Source organism: Canis lupus, chromosome 5, assembly GCF_003254725.2.
Source record: "Canis lupus dingo isolate Sandy chromosome 5, ASM325472v2, whole genome shotgun sequence".
Taxonomy (NCBI): domain Eukaryota; kingdom Metazoa; phylum Chordata; class Mammalia; order Carnivora; family Canidae; genus Canis; species Canis lupus.
Window position 1 is genome coordinate 63,542,653 of NC_064247.1, and position 22,821 is coordinate 63,565,473.

A 22,821-nucleotide genomic window follows, 5' to 3' on the forward strand; every position below is an offset into this window, starting at 1 on the left:
CTAACTCCCAGATTAGAATATAAACTCTTTGAAGATAAGAGACTGGTTTTCACTACATACTTACATCTGGGGCATGGTAGGCACTCAGATATTTGTCAAATGAAAGAATATTTTGAACATTTGTTTTGTGTTAGAATTCTTGACATGGTCTAGTCATTAATCCCACAACAATTCTATAAAGTTAGGGAATGTTACTATTGTACCCATTTTACAGATAAGAAAATTGAGGATTAACTAAACAGTTTGTTATATGCCCTAGCCAGTATGAATGCTAAATTAGTACTGGCTACTCAGGAAGGGGGGGTTAGATTAAAGCTTCTATAGTATTCTATTTCCTTCATTGCTAAAATCCTTGAAAATACCTTCTAAAAATATTTTCCGGGGATCCCTGGGTGGCGTAGTGGTTTGGCGCCTGCCTTTGGCCCAGGGCGCAATCCTGGAGACCCGGGATCGAATCCCACGTTGGGCTCCCGGTGCATGGAGCCTGCTTCTCCCTCTGCCTATGTCTCTGCCTCTCTCTCTCTCTGTGTGACTATCATAAATAAATAAATAAATAATAAATAAATAAATAAATAAATAAATAATAAATAAATAAATAAAAATATTTTCCATTTCTAGGTCAACTTGTATTTTGATCATTGAATTTTGGGTCATACTTTAAGACAGAAATTCAGTTTTGGATCACAAGATATAATGTTTTTGGTATAGGAATGGACCTTTTTCTGTCCCTGCCCCCATAAATGCTATTTAGTAGAACTCCTGGATTTCTGATGCCAGATGCAGTTCTCATGAGAGTCATCTGATAAATGGCAAGCAGAATTTCCCAAACATTCTGTATCAGTTGCTGTGTTGTGTGTAATTGGTCTCCACACTTCCACTCATGCCTTCCTCCAATCCATTCTCCATACTGCAGTGTATAACTGTAATCAAGTAACTCAAGTGAGTTCTCGTTGCTCGGGGGTTCACCAACTCCTTGTGGTCCGTCGATTATTTGACCCTGCGGTTTTAGTGCTTTTCTAACTCTTTGTTGTTCCTTGTACTTGAGCCATACCTGGCAAACCAGTACCTGGATGCCACATGTTTCTTTTTACCCTAAGGCTTCCTAAGCAGTTCTCTGGCTTGGGATGCATACTGCCCAAGATTTGGAACCTTGGAGTCCATTGTTCCAAACTTTAGTCCAGCCTCTGGCCTCAGGCAAGTGCCCTCTCTAGTGCCCCAAATGTAAAATGGAGGTGATAATAGTATCTACCTCATAAGGTTATTATAAGGACTAAGTGAGTGAATACATGTAATGCTTTAGCACAGTGCTTGGAACATAGTGAGCATTTAATAAGTGTTAACTCTTCACTTTCCCTAGCTGTCTCCTGTTTATCCTCAGCCCAGCCTTCTCTGTTTTGTCAAATCAAAGTTTACTGACTTCAGAAATCATCTCTAAGTTTAGACCCCATGCTTATCTAGCATGGCTCTTACCATAATTTGAAAGCATTTATTTATTTTGTGTGATTATATGTCTGTCTCCTCCCTTGGCTATTAGGTCTAGAAGGGCAGAAATAACTTTTTGCTTGCTATTATATCCCCAGCAGAGTGCCTGGCAAATAATTTATGCTTAATAAATGTACCCAATAAATGAAAGTGCTGTTCAACTTTTCCATTCTTAAAATAGGATCTTGGGATCTTTTGCAATAATGCTGCTGCTGCTGCTGCTGCTGCTTCTTCTTCTTCTTCTTCTTCTTCTTCTTCTTCTTCTTCTTTTTAATAGGGGAGGGCAGGGCAGAGGGAGAAGGAGAGAGAGAATCTTTTTTTTTTTAATTTTTAAAAAAGATTTTATTTATTTAATCATGAGAGATCCATAGAGAGAGAGGGAGAGAGGCACAGGCACAGGCAGAGGGAGAAGCAGGCTCCATGCAGGGAGCCCGACGTGGGACTCGATTCCGGGTCTCCGGGACCTGGCCATGGGCCAAAGGCAGCACCAAACCGCTAAGCCACCGGCTGCCCGAGAGAGAGAGAACCTTAAACAGATTCCATACCCAGTGTGGAGTCTGATGCTGGGCTCGATCTCACAACCCTGAGATCATGACCTGAACCAGAGTCAAGAATCAGATGCTTAACTGACTGAGCTGCCCAGGCACCCCAATAATGCTTGTTTTGAGAGGGATTAATGTTAGTATAGAAGCTAGCATTATTTCCAACACGGGAGACTTGGAAAACTGAGCACAGTGAGTGAAAGTACAGAAAGCAAAGGGGCAGGGACTATTGGAAAACAGGGAGAAAGATCAGGAAAGTGGATTTGTTCAGATGTATGCTGTCTAACAGAGTGTTTTTGTTGAAGATCCTTGATCAATCCTGGATTGATGTACCTTAGTTATGGTATTCAGCAGTGACTCAACCAGTGCTTATCGAGTTCCTGCACCTAACCCTTCTAATTGAATGTATGTTTCAGAGGAACTACTTGGGAAGATAAATGCTGAGAATATTAGCATTTATTTATGTCTGTTGCTGTTTAGCATATCACTACCTCTTGAGTGTGTGTCATGTGTGTGAGGTCAAGAATCTGTTTCATACCCACACAAGAATCCTTATTCAGGGCAAGCTTGTCATATCTAGAACATTGTAGAAAATTTTACAGCAATAAATTAGAATGGTAAGACCTCTGCCTGATAGGGGATTGCATATTTCCTGTGAAATGCATACTGTAAGAGACAGTTCTAAAGACCTAGGGTAGAAGAGTGATTTCCAATACCTACCCTGCTCTTCTGCCTCCCATTATACTTTCCTTTACCCTTGTCTTTCCTGGTGACCCCCATCAGCACATCTTCCTATTTAAAACTTGGTCATCTTTCTTTCTGTTCCCATCTTTCCTTCTGTTCCCTGTTTACCCCTTACTGCTATTTACTAAAAGTTGTATTTCTACTCCTGAGATTGGATTTAGATTCCTCCTCTCCCAGAGATGAATGTTTCTTTTTTTTTTTTTAAAGACTTTTTTACTTATTCATGAGAGACACAGAGAGAGAGAGAGGCAGAGACACAGTCAGAGGGAGAAGCACACTCCATGCAGGGAGCCTGATGTGGAGCTCCATCCCCGGGACTCCAGGATCAGGCCCTGGGCCGAAGGTGGGTGCTAAACCGCTGGGCCACCCAGGGATCCCAAGATGAATTTTTTTTTTTTAATTTTAAAGATTTTATTTATTTATTCATGAGAGACACACAGAGAGAGGCAGAGACACAGGCAGAGGGAGAAGCAGACTCCATGCAGAAGCCTGATGCGGAACTCGATCCCAGGACTCCAGGATCACGCCCTGGGCCCAAGGCAGGCACTACACCTCTGAGCCACCCAGGGATCCTCAAGATGAATGTTTCTTAACAGAAGTTGAGTAATAAGTTGGCTGCTCAAGGAGAAGAGACTCAGGAAGCAAGTTATGTTGAGAGAGCTAAGTACCAGTCCACAAATAAGCATCACCTACTTATGAAGTCAGCACTGTGAGTGATGCAGAAAGAGGAGTCATGGTTTCCAGCTACAAAGAAGTAACAGTCTGTAAGGAAAGATATAACTAACATAGTCATTGGATCTTTGGGTGTATATTGAGAATCTATCATATGGCAGGTATTCTCCTTGGAGCTGGGATATAGCAGTAGATGAAACAAGTTCTGGTGTCATGGAACCTCCGTTCCAGTGACTCACATAAGTCAGGCAGTCAGGAGTGCAGTGAAGACAAATAAAGCAGGGGAAGCAGATGGAGAGTGAAGGCATGCTGTTTAAGTAGGATGGTCAGAAAAGGGCCATCTGATGTTTGAGCAGAGACCTGTATGAAGTTAGGGAGTGGGCTGTTCAGATACTTGGGGCAGTAGCATTCCTGTTAAGGCCAAAATGCAAAGGCCCTGAAATGATAGAATATCTTCATTAAGAAGAACAGCAGGAAAAAAAAGGGGGGGGCAGCAGGGCTGGAGTAGGGGGTGAATCATTCCAGTAACTGGGCAGGAGGTCAGAGGGAGTGGAGTTTTGTTCAGTGTTTGGCGGGAAGCTGTTGGAATGTTCACCAGAGGCATGATGTGACTGTCATCTGGGTTAGTGTGAGAAAAGGACCACTGTTTGCAGTGTGGAGATAAGATTCTCCAGGGGCTCAGGGGAAGCCAGGAGCCCAGTTAGGAGTTACTGCCATCTTCCAGGTGAAAGAGGTGGTGGCTTGGACCAAGGTGGTAATGATGGTGGTGATAAGCCATGGAATTCAGGATTCATTTTGAAAGTAGAGCTGATCAGATGTGGGGTGTGAGAGAAGAAAGTTGAAGATGACTCTTGAGATCCATTTATGAAAAGTTGCTTGTGGAGATGGGTCCAGGTCTGGAGTATACTGTGTCCAGAGAAGTCTCAATAGGAAGGGAGGCCTCAGGTGCAGAAGTTGCTTAAAAGGGGCCTTGAAAAAAAAAGGGGGGGGGCCTTGAAAATTGGCATAAAAGGTGATTTTATAGGAAATAAAGCAGTATGAGGGGTATAGATAGCATTTACAATAGAGTTCTGTTCTGACTCTAGTCTTGAAAATATGCCTGGAGTCCATTCATTGCAGAAAAAGTGGTTATTTATCCTAAACAAAGCTTGCACACTGATGAGACATGGCCCTGCTATGTTTTTAACAGCTTTTACATTGGTGAAAATAGTTTATACATTGAAGATATTCATTAATTAGTATTATTCCATTCTTATGTGCTCAGTTGACTTTGATATAAAGAACCACTGTATTAAATATTGCTTAATCTTTTGGTAATACAATTCTCTCTATATTCTTTCTGTGAAAGTTGATGAAATGAACTGATATTTTATGTGTATATTGCATAGGTATGCACTATTTTTCTTTTTATGCTTCTGAAAATGATACAGGATTTAATGAAATTAAAATCATACATGCCAAAAGAAGGACATGCATCTGAGTGCCTGTTTGGTGTAAGGCATTGTAGAAGATTCACAAGACTGGGTCCACGTACTGAGGGGATTTCAAATGTAGGAACACCACAGATTTGGTGGTACAGCTAAAGGACCCCAATGTAGTACTTTGATTATTGCTAAGAAGTATAATTCTTATTTTATTGGTTGGTGAATGAATTTTCCTCACTTTGGTTTAAGGATCATGGGATATGGTTAACATATCCACCAACACACTTGAGAGAGTTAAAAACAGGATAAAATACCTAGTTTTGAAAATGACCATTTATGTAGTAGCATTTATTTATGTAGGCATTTTAACTTGTCCTGATCACAATCCTAACTTCTCATCTTGGTGATAGCCTTGAAAACCACCAGTCTACTGTGATTGTACTGTGCTGCCATACTGCTAGCTTTCACTACTCTATTCATTTAATCCTTTGAACTAGGTATTATTTCAGTTTCAGGGAGGACTCAAAAGTGCAGCCAAACCCAAGGTAACAAAAAATTCTAAGTATATTTATTAAGTGTTCATCATATGTTTAGAATATTAACATATTCTAAATGGTCCTTTGATCCAAATCCCATACCCTTTCCATTACATGTAGTGTGTCCCTCTCTCCCCTTTTATTCATGGTTGGAAACATCCTGTTTCTTAGTTAAGTTAAAGGAGGAAGTTAGATCTCAGCTGTTGCTAATTCAGAAAGAAAAAACCTTTGGCACATTAGAAAACATTAATGTGTTGTCCTTGGAAGTAATGGTGGAGTTTATGGGCTTCTGATGAGGTCAAGGGCTGTCACTGATGTTTTATTTTTATAACAGTGTTTTCATTTGCAGAGGTGGGAAGTTTCAGAAGTTTTTTTTTTTTTAAGATTTTATTTCTTCATGAGAGACATAGAGAGGCAGCGACATGGGCAGAGGGAGAAGCAGCTCTCCACAAGGAACCTGATGGGGGACTCGATCCCAGACCCTGGGACCACACCCTGAGCCGAAGGCAGACGGCTCAACCACTGAACCACCAGGTGTCCTTCAGAATTTTTTATTAGGAAACATTTCATATATTCAAGGTAGTACAATGCATTTATAAATATAAAGCACACTAGCCTATTAAATACTACCCAGCTAACATACGAAATTATCCATGCCTTCGGGGGCTCTGCTTATACTGGCCCCTCAAACAGATAACAGTATTGAGTTTTACTTTTTTTTTTTTTTTTTTTTTTAAAGATTTTATTTATTTATTCATGAGAATGCACAGGGAGGAGAGAGAGAGAGGCAGAGACAGGCAGAGGGAGAAGCAGGCTTCATGCAGGGAGCCTGACCTGGGACTCGATCCAGGGTCTCCAGGATCACACCCTGGGCTGCAGGCGGCGCTAAACCGCTGAGCCACCGGGACTGCCCGAGTTTTACTTTGTTCTAATGTGTCTTCTGTAAATGTCTTTTGTTTAGGAATTAAAATATTTTAAGTATTATGGGTACATTTCATCTTGTTTGACATAACTATTATGAAAATAGCTATTCAGAATTATATTTTGATTTGCTTAGTTTATATTAGAATAAGAAGGGTTTTGTCTACATACAGGCAGTTACTTAAAAGGCAACTTGGTTTCTGTAAGATCTGTAAGTTAGGAGACTTCATTAGTTTCAGAGGTTGCAAAGATCTGGAAGGAGAGAATCTTGAGGAAGAGGAAAAGGATTTCATGTGAATCAAGAAAATTGCTCACTGGTGTAGTGTTTCTGCTTCTTAGGACTAGGGAAAAGAGAACAAAGAGGTAGGATCTGAAAACTAGCCCTTTCTTAAGTTCTTGGCAGAATTGGTACCACTAGGGAGTAGCTAAAAGACTAAGTGAAGTATGGCTTAATAGTCTTATGACAGCAAATTTCCTAGAGGTTAGAAAGTGTTTGTATTAAACATGTTTTTGAGTAGTGAAGACTACTTTAGGGATCCTATCTAACATCTTGTTATTCGTTGTCTTTATCACTGAGCCACTGAAATCTGAATCTAGTGCACTTAGTATGACACTAACTTCCGTTTGCTTAGTAGAGTTTGTGTAGTCTTTCATCTTTTAGGAACCATAATCCTCACAGTTCCTCATTTTAAATGGGTAAAGAGAGTTTTAAGCAATGCCTATGATGTAATTTTAGAGAGGTGGTCATAAATGTGCATACATGCACACATTTGTATACATAATGCATGAAAATGCCTTACTGTGTTTGCCTTGGCAGTTGCTACATAAAGGCAGGGAATAAGTCTATAGAGGATGGGTGTCTTGGTTATGAGTGGGGGTCCAAAGCTAAACCCTCCAAGTCCACATCCTGGATTGCCACTAGCTAGCTGTGTAGCCTTGGTTACAAGCCTTGGTTATAACTTAGCCTTGGTTAAGTTATTTAGCCTCTTTGTGATGGTGTCTCTATCTCTACAAAGGTGGTAATACAACTTATATCTGCCTTAGTAGTAGGGAGGGTTGGTACACAGGAAGTATGTATGTATTTATTTATTTATTTTTATTTTTTTATTTTAATTTTTAAAAAAGATTTTATTTATTTATTCATGAGAAACACACACACAGAGGCAGAGACACAGGCAGAGGGAAAAGCAGGCTCTATGCAGGGAGCCCGACGTGGGACTCGATCCTGGGTTTCCAGGACCACACCCTGGGCTGAAGGCGGCGCTAAACTGCTGTGCCACCTGGGCTGCCCAACACAGGAAGAGTTTAGATCTCAGCACTTGCAGTGTTTATAGTGCTCCATGAACGTTAGTTATTCTTTAAATCTTGTCCCCCCATTGCCTTTTGGTTAGAAGCACACTTCATTGCTTAAGTTGCCATTTGTGTGTGAGGAGGTGTTCTTTCTAGAACCATGTCTCCTTGTCACATGATTATGTGCAGAATGAGCCTTATTCATACTCTGTCAGCAGTTGAGGTTTGAACATAAGTGTGTGGCCATACCCGGTGGAATCCAGCAAGAGAGAGAACTAGGCACCGTAGCAACTGTTGCTATTTGTGTCCTGCGCAACAGCTGCCCTGGACAGATTTATTTTTTAATCCTGATCTCACTGATAGCCTGGGATGTGGCCGTGCCTTAGAGAAGTGGATTGGTTGAGATGTCTGGTCTTTGAGGAGATTTCATGACCACATGTTATAAAGATTCTATTCCATGTCAAATATGAGGCACTAAACCTTTGTGTGTATGAGAAAGGAAGAAAGGCTAATAAGCCTCCATGTTCAGACAGTCCCTGAAGTATAGTGTGACTGGATTAATCATACAAGAAATACTTTCAATAGGGTCAATAGGGGCAGTAAGGCTTTGTGCTTTTCAGTCAAAAAGTAACTTTGCTGTCTAGAGGCGCCTGGGTGGCTCAGTTGGTTAAGCGTCTACCTTTGGCTCAGGTCATGATCTCGGGGTCCTGGGGTCTAGCCTGCATTGTCTGGCTCTCTGACAGCAGGGATTCTGCTTCTCCCTCTCCCTCTGCCCCTCTCCCCACTCATGCTTACATGCTCGCTGACTCTCTCTGTCAAATAAATAAAAATTGTTTTTAAAAAAGTAATTTTGTCTGTAACATTCTACAGATGATTTGTGGTCTGTGATTCCACTGCAGACACATAATATATACATGTATACATATATATAACATTATTATCAACTGTGGATTTTATTTTGTTTTTTTTATTATTTTTTTTATCAACTGGATTTTAAAAATAAGATTGTCTTTCTGATAAATACTTAATTATCAAATGCCTTACTAAAGTAGATAATAAGATCTTTAAAAAGGGGTTATTTCAAGTAGTAGTTGGGTCAATTCAGTAATTTTCTAATTTTCATTTCTAATGTATTGAAATATTTATGTAGCATCTTGAAATAGATATGCAGGCTGCTTCTGAATTTTGGCTGCTTATTCAGCCATAAGATATTTACTGAGCACCTGCTATGTACCAGGCTCTGTTCTGAATCCTGGTAGCACTCAGTGAATGTTGATGGCCTGATTCTTTTAGGTTCTATATAGGGATCCTGCTTATTAAATATGTGATTATTTTTTATTGCTTTCTTTTTTTAAATTTTTTATTTATTTATGATAGTCACAGAGAGAGAGAGAGAGAGGCAGAGACACAGGCAGAGGGAGAAGCAGGCTCTATGCACTGGGAGCCCGACGTGGGATTCGATCCCGGGTCTCCAGGATCGTGCCCTGGGCCAAAGGCAGGCGCCAAACCGCTGCGCCACCCAGTGATCCCGTGATTGCTTTCTTTAGATTCAGTGGTATGACTACTGATTTGAGTATTTTATTTTTATTTTTTTATTTTATTTTTTTAAGGATTTTTTATTTATTTATTCATAGAGGCAGAGAGAGAGAGAGAGAGGCAGAGGCACAGGCAGAGGGAGAAGCAGGCTCCATGCAGGGAGCCTGACGTGGGACTCGATCCCAGGTCTCCAGGATCACACCCCAGGCTGCAGGCGGCGCTAAACCGCTGCGCCACGGGGGCTGCCTGATTTGAGTATTTTAAACTTATAACATGTTGAACTAACATGTAACTGAGTGACTTACAAAATCAAATTATTTTCATTCTCTAGGTATTATTAACCCAAAGAACCCAAAGGAAGCTCCAAAGTCCTTTAGTTTCGACTACTCCTACTGGTCTCACACCTCGGTGAGTATACCTACAGTGCAGTATAATAAAACAACGTGAGTAGTGAACAGTTTTGAAAGAGCTTGCACTTCCACAAGGAGTATAGAGATGACCAACACCTAGGAAAATGGAGAGAGCAGGGCTCTTTGTGGTACCCTTCTTAGTAGAGGACCCCAAATCTTGCTGGCTTCTAGGGATTGTTCCTGAACTACAGATTGCTTCTGCATTTCTTCATTATATGTTTTCTCCTTTTTCCTTTCTTTTTTTTCTGTCTTGTGTTGAGAGTATGAAAGGTTTTAAACTACTGGCAGAGCCTTATGGCCAAGGGAAGGGCCTATGAAGGGAGGTAGGCAGCATTTGTCACTGAAAGGTGGGTTTATTGAAAAATAGCTATACTACCTGGAGTGAGTGCAGGGAAATATTTTTATATGTGGACTTGACCTTTGAGCTTTTAGTTCCATTTTGCATTTTTAAAAAAGACTTTATTTATTCATGAAAGACACAGAGAGAGAGAGAGAGAGGCAGAGGCATAGGCAGAGGAAGAAGCAGGCTCCATGTAGGGAGCCCGATGTGGGACTTGATCCTGGGACTCCATCCTGGGACTCCAGGATCATGCCCTGGGCCGAAGGCAGGTGCTTAACCACTGAGCCACCCAGGCATCCCTCCATTTTGCATTTAAGAAAATCTTGCACCTTTCTACAAATGGAAGGTTTTAGAAAGTGACGTGTAATCAAGTGAGGTGTATGGCCGACCTGGGTGACTCTGTGCGTGTGAGTATTTAATAAGAGAAAAATAGGGATGCCTAGGTGGCTCAGCGGTTTGGCACCTGCCTTCAGCCCAGGGTGTAATCCTGGAGTGCCAGGATTGAATCCCACATCCGGCTCCCTGCATGGTGCCTGCCTCTCCCTCTGCCTGTGTCTCTGCCTCTCTGTCTCTGTCTCTCATGAATAAATAAAGAAAATCTTAAAAAAAAGAAAGAAAAATAAACTATGTGTAGGAGGGGCTTAAAAATTTTATAATATATTTTAACAGATGACTATTGAGATTCCAAACACTTCAGTTTATTACAGCAGTAATCAAACATAGGAAAGAATACAAATAAAATGCCATTTATTTCTCCTTTTAATCTTTACAGCCTGAAGATCCCTGTTTTGCATCTCAAAACCGTGTGTATAATGACATCGGAAAGGAAATGCTTTTACATGCCTTTGAAGGATATAATGTCTGTATTTTTGCTTATGGGCAGACTGGTGCTGGGAAATCTTACACAATGATGGGTAAACAAGAAGAAAGCCAGGCTGGCATCATTCCACAGGTAAAAAAAAAAAAAAAAAAAAAGCAAAAATACTTTATTATTATTTAGTCTTAGATTGCTGTATAGCAGTTATTTTTATTTAGCAAACATTTACTCAGGGACTGTCATATGTAAAAGCACAAAAATAATTTGTCTCTTTTCCTCAAAGGAGGTAATAATCTGATGGAAAAGACTGGTGTGTACACATGTCTGTCTTTAAAGGTGGGGAAGTTGGCATTCTGTAAAGTTTTTGCTGTATACCTGTGTCTGGATATTTTATCTTTTGAACAGTGTTATTAATAAGCTTCTTAAAAAAAAGTGGTAGTATGTCCCAACTTCGTTCTGAGTCCTGGGGACACCTCGTTGGTGGTGTTGATCTTTTCCCAAGTTCCATATATAGAACACTTCTTAAGCATGTGGTTATTTTTGTTTTTTGATTGCCTTATCAGAGATATTTTCCTTTTGTCTTATTAATTTAATACTATCACTTTAAGCTTGAGCAGTCTGAGAATTCTTAATAGCAGTATCTTTTCACCTTGTATTGTTTGGAATGAGAAGACTTATGACAGATACTTATTTTTTATTTTTGTTTTTATTTTTATTAAAGATTTTATTTATTTATTCATGAGAGACACACACACACACACACAGAGACATAGGCAGAGGGAGAAGCAGGCTCCATGCAGGGAGCCTGATGCGGGACTCCAGGATCATGCCCTGGGCCAAAGGCAGGTGCTCAACCGCTCAGCCACTCAGGGGTCCCTGACATAGATATTTAAAAGGAACTTCTTTCAATAATAACAGAAGAGAAGTTTGCTTTTATTGATATTTGGAATTAATTTTAAGTCTTCTTTTTACTATAGGCCTAGTGTGACCTCTCTATATTCTGAGAATAAAGTACGTAAGAGAGCAATAGCTACTTTTTCTAATGGATTATTGGATTATAATTTTAAATTCAGTTGTGTAATTGAAATGTTTAACATCAGTAAAGATTAAGAGTTTTTCAGAAAAAACTGAAGATACTAGCATTTTTTTTTTCTGTAAAAAATATATGTCAATATTGAGACATATACTTGGGAATTGTCCTTTATAAATAGGAATAACAATAATAAAAATACCAATTAGAGAAAACATTATGTAGCACATGCCATGTGCAAGCACTGATCTAAGTGTTTTGCAAAAAGTAGCTCAGCTAATCCTTCTTGTTTGACCCTAAGAAGAAGGTGCTGTTATTACCTTTATTTTATTTATTTCCCTCATTTTAAAGATGAGGAAACTGAGGCACAAAGAGGTCATGTCTCTTGCCTAAGGAAGTGGCAGAACCAGAATCCAAATGTAGTCAAGGTGGTTCTGGAGGCTTTGCTTTTATAACTATGTAATACTTTTTTAGCAATGAAATAATTTTTTGTAGATTGTAGTAAGTTATACTAAACAATCCTGTTTATTCCATCATCACATTTAGTTTCTCCTTCCTTCTCCTTTAGCTTGTTTACTATTAGAATTCTTGTATAATTATATTATATGTCTCTCTTCTGGTAGAATTTTGGAATGTTTTATTTTAGAGCAAAAGCATTGATTTTTTTTTTTTTTTTTTTTTTTAAGATTTATTTATGATAGACATGGAGAGAGAGAGAGAGAGGCAGAGACACAGGAGGAGGGAAAAGCAGGCTCCATGCCGGGAGCCTGGCATGGGACTTGATCCCGGGACTCCAGGATCGTGCCCTGGGCCAAAGGCAGGCGCCGAACCGCTGAGCCACCCAGGGATCCCCAAGCATTGATTTTTTGAAGACAGGATTATCATTTAAAAACTGCCATTAAAAACAAACAAACAAAAATAAATAAATAAAAACTGCCACTTAGGGATCCCTGGGTGGCGCAGCGGAGCCCAATGCAGGGAGCCCAATGTGGGACTCGATCCCAGGTCTCCAGGCTCAGGCCCTGGGCTGAAGCCAGCGCTAAACTGCTGAGCCACCTGGGCTGCCCGAAAAATAAATGTTTTCTATTGGAAATGTCACTGCATGGTAGAGTAGTCTCTATAAAGGGCTTGGGATCATAAGAGAGAGGTAAAGGGGAAAATTTTATACGACGAAAAGTCGTCTTCTTTTTTTTAAGATACCTTTTTTTTTTTTTTTTAAGATTTTATTTATTCATGAGAGACACAGAGAAGAAAGGCAAAGACATAGGCAGAGGGAGAGGCAGGCTTCCCGAGTGGAGCCTGTAGTGGGACTTGATTCTAGAACCCCAGGATCATGACCTGAGCTAAAGGCAGATGCTCAACCACTGAGCCACTATAGTGTACTCTCTACACCCAATGTGGGGCTTGAACTTAAAACTCGGGGATAGGGTGTGTGTGTATGATTTTTTTTAAAAGATTTTATTTATTTATTCATGAAAGAGAGACAGAAAGACAGAGAAAGAGAGAGGCAGAGACACGGGCAGAGGGAGAAGCAGGCTCCATGTAGGGAGCCTGACGTGGGACTCTGTCCCAGGACTCCAGGATCACGCCCTGGGTCGAAGGCAGGCGCCAAACCGCTGAGCCACCCAGGGATTACCCATGATTTGTAATGTATATAGTAACTGACAGTATAAAATAAAGCTTCTATAGCATGATAAATAAAATGTCTGCAAAATATAGTTTAATAGTATTTTGCTACATAATAATATCTATAGTAGAGTCACTAGCATAATGTGAAGAATTGAATTCACAGAAATTAAATGTGTCAAGGACCTAACACAGGAAGAGCCAGAACTCCTCCTCTTCCTCTAAATGTGGCTTGCTTTCTAAGGAAACATTTCTGAGATACAGTCATTGAGAGAGAATAAAGATGAACTGAGGAGAACGAATTCACAACTGTCCTTTAATTTCGTTCAAAGCGTTCTCCTTTGATGTTGTTGCCCTTAATATTTTGAGAAAGAGAAAAGAGATCTCACTAATTCGTTTAGCACTCATGAGTATCTTTGTACTTTTCTCATTTATGCTGTTAACACCTCTCTCTTTCTGTTTCTGTAGTTATGTGAAGAACTGTTCGAGAAAATCAATGACAACTGTAATGAAGAAATGTCTTACTCTGTAGAGGTGAGTATAACCATGGGTTAAAGCCACAGGCCTTTGGACCACATTCCCTCCAGTGTTACTTTTCAGTGGTTCCAAATGATGACTGTGCTGTAGCTCATTTAACTACTCCCCCAGTTTAATATTTTTAGGCTATTTCTAAGTTTTGGTCATCACGAATAATGTTGCAATTAAATCCTTGTTTATATGTCATAAGCTTGTTCATAAATTTTATTTTTAGTTCTTTCCATTATGTATTTGGTTGTCAATACATGTGAATTGCCAAATGACTTTTTAGAAAGAAATGCTACCAATTTCCAGTCTCATGACAGTTTAAGCACCCAATGTGTCCCTGCCAACTTTTAGTATTTTCATTTTTTTCTCTGCCAACTTGGTAAGGGCACTTATTTAGAGTTTCTTTGATTATTAGTATAGTTGAACATCTTGTAAATTATGCATATGCTTGTTTACGTTTTGGGATTACAAACTCATTGTATGAACTCTTTCCTCATTTCATATCATCAATAGTGATTTTTGACAGGCATTGGTTTTTAAAATCTATATAATCAGATCTCTTGGGGCACCTGGGTGGCTTAGTCGGTTAAGCATCTGCCTTCGGCTGATCTTGGAGTCTTGGGATCAAACCCTCCATAGGGCTCCTTGCTCAGTGAAGAGCCTCCTCCCTTTGCCCCTCCCCCTGCTTGTGCTCTCTGGCTCTCTCTCTCTGTCAAATAAATAAAAGTCTTAAAAAATCAGATCTCTTTTCTCCTCTCCTCTTTATAATTGCTTATAATCTTAGAAAGTTATTCTCCATCCAGCATACACTCCCAACTCTTTGAAGAAGAGGTTTATAGAATTACATTATATACATTAATTTATGTGATGAACATCTCTACTCCTTGATAAGTGCTTTATGAAGCTATTGTTTTACTTACCTCCAGTTTGGTGCTCAGTTCCATAGCCATTGAAATTACTAAATGTTCTGTTAATCTGAGCCTGTTGTTCTGAGACATGAAGCTGTTTTTAAGCAAACTAATTTTAATGTATGTGTTGTGATTTTCTATAGGACTTAAAACAATTCCTACTTGACCCGCTTAGCTGGTTTGGGTTTTTTTCTTTACCTGTAAAGGGTTGCATAAATTGATAAATTTTAGAGAATTCTGCCTTCTGACTATCATATGCCAAAAGGGAAATGTGCTGCTCTAAAAATATTTTTTGTTAAAATGGATTCTCTAAATATCTTGTTCCTATAACTATTCTTTTTGAAGACTAAATGTATGGCAAATGAAAATTCAGTAGATTTTTATTCTTATTAAAATATCACAGTATTTTAAGTAAATTCAAAATTGAAATTCACAGAAGATGACAGAATTTTTGAGGTTATAGGTAGTGAAAAGTTGCCATTTCCTTTCCTGTTGGGGTTCACAGGCTTGCTTGGGATGCATTGTAGATCCTTCATTGATACTGTGGCTCCTCTGTGTGGGGCCTCTGCCTCTTCTTCTGCTTCTCTCCGTTACTTGCCCTGGCCACACTAGCTCTTTTGCTGCTTCTGGAGCACAGCAGGAGCTGTGTTACCTCAGGGACTTTACATTGATTTTTTTTTTTTTTCTGCCTGAAATCTTCTTCCCTTGGATATATTCTTGTCTACGTGTTTCAGCTCCTTCAAGCCATTTAGTCTGATCCTTTCAGCGAGGTTCACTCTGACCACCTTCTTTGACCCTGCAGCGCGCCGCCCCCCACCCCACACTCTTCATCTGTTTTGTCCTGTCCTTTGTTTTCCTCCATAGTTCTCATCATGTTCTAACCTAATTTATAATTCTATCTTCTTATTTATTTATTTGTTCTTTATTTCCATTTAGAAGCATAAGCTCACGGGGCAGGGATTTTTGTCTGTTTTATTTACTGTTGTATGCTAAGTGCCTAGAAAGTAGCTGGAAGATACTACTGCTCAGTGAATTGAATTTGCTAAGTGGGGTCTGTAATGGCTGGCTCAGAAGTGAAAGAAATAGTGCTGGCTTTAGGTGGATTTGCATGTTAGAGACTAAATAGCAGAGCACAGCAGCCTTTACCCAGGTTACTTGGGTCCTCATGCTTCCACACCTGGGTGAAGAGACAATAAGTTTTCCAAGAAGATAAAGTGTCTTTCTGGGATTCTGGAGTGTATGTTTAAGTACACAAGAATGATTAAAGTACCATTTCACTTTGTAGGATGACTTGCTTTAAGAAGGAATACTTGTTGGTCTGTTGTTTTAATCTCAGGAAATCAGTTACTTCGAGGGTTCTCAATATTTTTAAAATTGATTTTAAAATATAGTATAAATATACAGTCAAATCTGAGAATGAGAGAAAGGAAAACAAAGTAGAAATGGAGATTCTATTCTGTTTCAGACACTCGGAAAGTTCTTTAGAAATTTAAAGTTGACAAGTGCTGAAATTTTATTGTGTGCTTGAGTAGCTCAGGACACACAAGGGAAGACCATAATGAGGCTTCTTGTGGTGAATTTCCCTCAGTCCAGAGTCTTATTTGCTTAGAAGTCTGATCTTATAGATACATCAGGACCAAAAGCATCCTTCAAAGCCAGATTCTTGAGTGAAGCTCATTTGACTTATGTTATGAAACCACCATTTTTATTTGTTACTTTCCCTTGAGGAAAACCTCTTTGCTCAGTCAGAATACCCACATTAGCAAGCCTGGTATATTATCTTCTTATCTTCCTGTGGATAGACTTCTGTTGGAATCCTGTTGGTTTTTTAGTGAGTGTGAAATTAGAGAGCCAAGAGTTGACTAGACAATTTAGATGTTTGCTTGACTCAGGTGAAGAAAGGATAGCCTGAAACCTCCATCTCCATGATAGGAATGGTCGATAGGAATGGTCTTGCTGGTGAGACGAGAGTTCCAGCGTTTTATTAGTGGAGGCTTCCTCTTCCCTCGTGAATCATGGACAGGTCCTGCCACGCCATCAGGTTCTGTGCTGACCACTCCTCACTCCTTGTGGTAGATCCATTGTTTGTCTATAATTAGTCACAGTGTGTGTCTATAATTAGTCACAGTGTGGTCAGTCTTACAGCACTGGGGTTGCTGGTCTTTTGTCTTACCTGCTCTGAAATATTGATAGTGTTTCTTGGTTTCAATACTAATAGAATTTTTATTTCCAAGCTTTTAGAGTAACCTCACTGTAATCCTCAGTGATTGACAACAGCATGCATTTTTAAAAGTGTATTAGTAACTGGTAAGTTGCTGTTAAGCATGGCATTTTTTTTCTGCCTTAGACAAGTTGTGGCTCCTGACTGCCGAGGTAGCCTTTTTACCTCTTTTTCTTTTGCGAGACTTTCAGAAGGCTGGTTCTAAGCTAGTCAGTGATGTCTGTGCACACTGAATAGAATAAAATGGACTAGGCCTATGATGGCATTTCCCTTTGTAAAGATTATCAATGTCTCATTGTAGGGCTTTTTTTTTTAAAGTAATCTCTGCACCCATTGTGGGGCTCAAACTCATGACCCCAAGATCAAGAGTCATGTGCTCTACTGATTGAGCCAGCCAGGTGCCCCTAATTATAGAACTTTTAATAAAAATTGTAAAAAAAAAAAAAATTTAATGTATGGCATTTCTTTTTCCAAGTCCTCCAGTTCACTTTAATAATTTGTTCGTAGGTGAGCTACATGGAAATTTACTGTGAAAGAGTACGAGACCTCCTGAATCCAAAAAACAAGGGTCATTTGCGTGTGCGTGAACACCCACTTCTTGGCCCGTATGTGGAGGATTTGTCGAAGCTGGCAGTCACTTCCTACACAGACATCGCTGACCTCATGGATGCTGGGAACAAAGCCAGGTATGGTAGAAATAGACTAATAACTGAAGGCTTTGACACATTTTTGGGTCCTTTGTTTCCAATTAAGGGTTTGAGACCACATATATAGCTTTGAAGGTTGTTTTAATTGTAGATTCTCTGATCCTTTGGCTGTGCCAAGGACAAAAGGGCTTCAGCATTTTCAGCATCTCCCCTCAAAACAACGTAGTACTGAAACACGTCAGGACTTTGGTTAAGTTTTAATATTGGGTTTTGATCAAGTCATGGTAAATAAAATGTAGGATAATCACATGCCTATGGTAGTAATTAGTAATTGATTGTGGAATAAAGAATACAATTTTAAAAAAAATATTTTATTCATTCATGAGAGACACAAGAGAGGCAGAGACACAGGCAGAGGGAGAAGCAGGCTCCATGCAGGCAGCCTGATGTGAGACTCGATCCCAGGTGCCCGGGATCATGTACTGAGCCAAAGGCAGATGCTCAACCACTGAGCCACCAAGGTGTCCTAAGAATACAAATTAAATACCTTGGTGGTTTCTAAAGGGACAGCTGAAATGTGAAGAATAATTCTGTTGGGGGACCTTTGGAGTTGGGAGTAACTTGATAGGCTCACAAATAAGATGTATTGAGAACAATTTGTGTGACCATTTCAATCTCATGATCTGTGAATAAAGCTGTTACTTGTGAATGTTATGGTTACATGGAGCTTGCTGTCCATTTTAACTTTTATCCAAGAATTCCATTGTCACATGTCACCTTTATGTTTATTTAGGACAGTGGCAGCTACCAACATGAATGAAACAAGTAGCCGTTCCCATGCTGTGTTTACCATTGTTTTCACCCAGAAGAAACATGATACTGAGACCAACCTTTCCACTGAGAAGGTAGGATAACTTCAGTATCCGGCCTTGTGTTGTATAGAATGGAGATTTTCAGAAGTTAGTCTTGCTACCCTGTGCATTTTATGGAGGGAAGAAAGTTGTCTTTTTATTTAACAGAGACTCTTTTCTATCTTTTGTTTGTCATTTTTATACCCACTCTAAACCAGTTTGAATATGAGTTTTTGAGTGAAATTGCAAGATAGAAAATAGGGTTAAGAATAAACAAAGACTTTGGGTTTCAAAAATACTCTGTGCCAGAGTTAAACAGTTTTGTAGGGAGAAAATCCTTCCTTTTTTTTTTTTTTCTTCCTGACAGAACCTCTTAATTGTTTGGTATGTGGGATTTGTTTGTTTGTTTGTTTTGTTTTGAGCTCTGTTGTTATTGTGGTATTAAATATTTAACCAAACAGTTAAACAGACAAGGTGTGTTTTTCCTTGGAAAGTAAAAGACTGCACAGCAATCCTGATGCTCTTTGAATCCCTTGCTTGTTAATGTCTCATTTTTTTTTTGTTTTTAGATTTTATTTATTTATTCATTTAGAGACCCACAGAGAGAGAGAGAGAGAGAGAGAGAGAGAGAGAGGCAGAGACACAGTCAGAGGGAGAAGCAGGCTCCATGCAGGAGCCTGATGTGGGACTTGATCCCAGGACTCCAGGATCACACCCTGGGCCAAAGGCAGGCGCCATACCGCTGAGCCACCCAGGGATCCCCTAGTCTCTCCTTTTTGACAGCTAAATATAGCAGACATTGGAGTTCAACTCCTGCCTCTATCACTTCTCAGCACTGTTAGGTTGGGCAAGTTACTTAACTTCTCGGTGCCTCAGTTTCCCCAGCCTCATAGGATTGTTAAGATGATTAAATATTGATACAGGTTAGTGAATGTAATAAATAGTCCCTGGCTCAGAATAACCACTCAACAGGGCAGCCCGGGTGGCTCAGCAGTTCAGTGCCACCTTCAGCCCAGGGCGTGATCCTGGAGACCTGGGATCGAGTCCCATGTCGGGCTGCCTGCATGGAGCCTGCTTCTCCCTCTGCCTGTGTCTCTGCCTCTCTCTCTCTGTGTCTCTCATGAATAAATAAATAAAATCTTAAAAAAAAAAAAAGAATAACCACTCAACAAATATGAATTTTAGTGTTATTATTGTTAGTAATAAATTTATGTTGAACTCTGCCTACGTACCTAAGTAGCATGCAGCTAGATTTTTTTGGTTTTTAAGATTATTTATTTTTTTATTCATGAGAGACAGAGGCAGAGACATAGGCAGAGGGAGAAGCAGGCTCCCTGCAGGGAGCCTGATGCAAAATTCGATCCCAGGACCCCTTCTGAGCTGAAGGCAGATGCTCAGCCATTGAGCCACCCAGATTTTTAAACCTGAAGTTAGATTTATGATACTGGCAATGATAAAATACCTTTGCCTTATAAACTGAGTACTTTGTGAATACTGACATCATTAAAAACTAGGATCATTTACTTAGTGACTCGTTTTTAGCTGAAAATTATTTTTTTAATTTTTTATTTAAATTCAGTTTAGTTAGTATTATTAGGTTCAGAGGTAGAGTTTAGTGAATCATCAGTTGCATATAATACCCAGTGCTCATTACATTAAATGTCCTCTTTAATGCCCATCACCCAGGTACCCCATCCCCCTTCCAGCAACCCTCAGTTTGTTTCCTGTAGTTGAGTCTCTTATAGTTTGCCTCCCTAGCTGAAAATTATTTATTTATTTATTTATTTATTTATTTATTTATTTATTTATTTATTTATTTTTATTTTATTTTATTTTATTATTATTTTTTAAAAGATTTTATTTATTCACTCATGAGAGACACAAAGACAAGCAGAGACACAGGCAGAGGGAGAAGCAGGCTCCATTCAGGGAGCCCCATTTGGGACTTGATCCCAGGTCTCCCCAGGATCATGCCCTGGGCTGAAGGCGGCGCTAATCCACCCGGGCTGCCCTGAAAATTATTTTAAAAAAAATACTCTTCATATAAGTGATCAAATAACTTGACACTGCTTATTTACAATATTAACGCTATTTAGTACATCTTGTGTGAAAGCATTTTTTCCATTCTTCCATGATGTCACATCTACAAAGATAATGATGTTAATTCCATAACCATAGCTTCTTTGGTAATCCACGTTGGTTAGTTTTGTCTAACTTTCCTGAAGCTTTTTTTTTTTTTTTAACAACCGTTTTGAGGTACTGTTAGTAAAATAGACCACACATATTTCAAGTATAAAATTGGATTACTGTGTATGCACCTGTAAAATCAATATCCTGGTCCAAGTCATAACCACCTCTATTACTTTGAAAGAGTTGCCTCATGCTGCTTTATAATCTATCTGTAGCATATCTTCTACCTTGCTATGTAGGCAATTCTGATGTGCTTTTTGTCACTATAGATTAGTTTACATTTTCCAGAATTTTATATGAATGGAATTATATGGTATGTACTGTTTTCTTGCCTTGCTTCTTTCATTTAGCATAATCTTGAAATTCATCTGTGTTGTGTGAATCAGTAGTTCACTTGTTTTCATTGCTGAATAGTATTCCATTATATATATATGTATATATATGTGTGTGTGTGTGTGTGTGTGTGTGTATATATATATATATATATGATCACAGTCATTAACTCACCTGTTGATGGGCATTTAAATTGTTTCCAGTTTATGATCATGTGAATGGAGATGCCATGAACATTTGTGTACAAGTCTTTATGTAGATATTTGCTTTTTTTTTTTTTTAAGATTTTATTTATTTATTCATGAGAATACACAGAGAGGGGAGAGAGAAAGAGAGACAGGCAGAGGGAGAATCAGGCTCCATGCAAGGAGCCCGACGTGGGACTGGATCCCGGGTCTCCAGGATCACTCCCTGGGCTGAAGGCAGCACTGAACCGCTGAGCCACCCGGGCTGCCCAGATATTTGCTTTTGTTTCTCTTGGTACATACCTGGGAGTAGAATGGTTGAGTCTTATGTTGGTATATGTTTAGCTCTGCAGGTATACAGCTCTACTAAACTGTCTTCCAGAGTGATTATATATGTATTTTTAAAGATTTTATTTGTTTATTCATGAGAAACACAGAGAGAGAGAGAGAGAGAGAGAGAGACAGAGAGATACAGGCAGAGGGAGAAGCCGGTGCCATGCAAGGAGCCCAATGTGGGACTTGATCCCAGGTTTCTAGGATCACATCCTGGGCTGAAGGCAGGCACTGAACTGCTGAGCCACTCAGACTGCCCAGAGTGATTATATCATTTTACATTCCCACCAGCAGTGTGTAAGAGTTCCAGTTGCTGGAGGCTTCATATGGGTTAATATGTTTATATATTTTTATGACATACGGTTGTAAAATATGTCATGTGTATCCTAAAATTACTTCTTTTGAACCAAGATAATTGCTCCTAACTTTTGTGTGTGCTCTTTGTCTTTTTAGACCATATGTGTAAGAGCCCTAATATTTGTAGTCTTCTTCATGCCTAATTTTAATTTCCTGCCTCTTAATGTTTTCTGGTTCTGCCTTGCTATTTCTGAGTTGTCCCAATGTTTTTGTTCTTCAACAGGTTAGTAAAATTAGCTTGGTGGATCTAGCAGGAAGTGAACGAGCTGATTCAACTGGTGCCAAAGGGACTCGATTAAAGGTATTTATTTTACCAAACAGTTGACCTAGTCAATAAATGTTCTATAACGTAGGTCAGCAAACTATGGCCAGGGTCAAATTTGACCACCTGTTGCTATAAATAAAATTTTACTGGGACATAGCTACCTCTATTTGTTGATGGACTGCAAAACCTTTACAGAAACATTTTGCTGACACCTGATAAAACTTCACTGAAAGATAAGTAGCATAACATAATAGGTAAGGAGGATTTGATGGTCAAGGTGAGAGCTGGATTGTGTTTTAAGGAACAAGCTAGATGAAAGTGACACTAATGGGATAGGGACACACAAGATCTGACTGTGAGAACAGACACGGGCCTCTCCAGAGAAATGCTTAGGTAACCGGGACAGAAAGTGCATACTGGTGAGTGGGGAGGAGAAGGCTGCATCCATCAGCTTTTGGGGCAAGTCATTGTGAGGCAAGTCATTTTGGGGCACCTCAGGACTGAGGTATGTGGTCCTGGCATGGCAATAAGTGGTTGGGGAGACCGTGAGGATCAAAAGAGGTTTTTAGAACTTGTCATAAGTAAGCAAACAGTGCTGGCACAAGGCTTAATTATATCCTATGCATTATAGATGAT

At 39.5% G+C, this 22,821-nt stretch overlaps 1 protein-coding gene across 11 annotated transcripts in view; it reads left to right on the top strand.

Annotated features, from left to right (window-relative positions):
* The window catches only part of KIF1B (kinesin family member 1B), a 149,929-nt gene that overhangs the window by 33,752 nt on the left and 93,356 nt on the right, over positions 1 to 22,821 (top strand). For all 11 annotated transcript variants that reach the window (XM_035715816.2, XM_035715806.2, XM_035715814.2 and 8 more), the window contains exons 3-8: positions 9,479 to 9,555; positions 10,670 to 10,849; positions 13,839 to 13,904; positions 17,532 to 17,710; positions 18,465 to 18,576; positions 22,144 to 22,221. In XM_035715816.2, the coding sequence (XP_035571709.1) occupies positions 9,479 to 9,555; positions 10,670 to 10,849; positions 13,839 to 13,904; positions 17,532 to 17,710; positions 18,465 to 18,576; positions 22,144 to 22,221 (692 nt within the window). The remainder of the gene's footprint in view (positions 1 to 9,478; positions 9,556 to 10,669; positions 10,850 to 13,838; positions 13,905 to 17,531; positions 17,711 to 18,464; positions 18,577 to 22,143; positions 22,222 to 22,821) is intronic.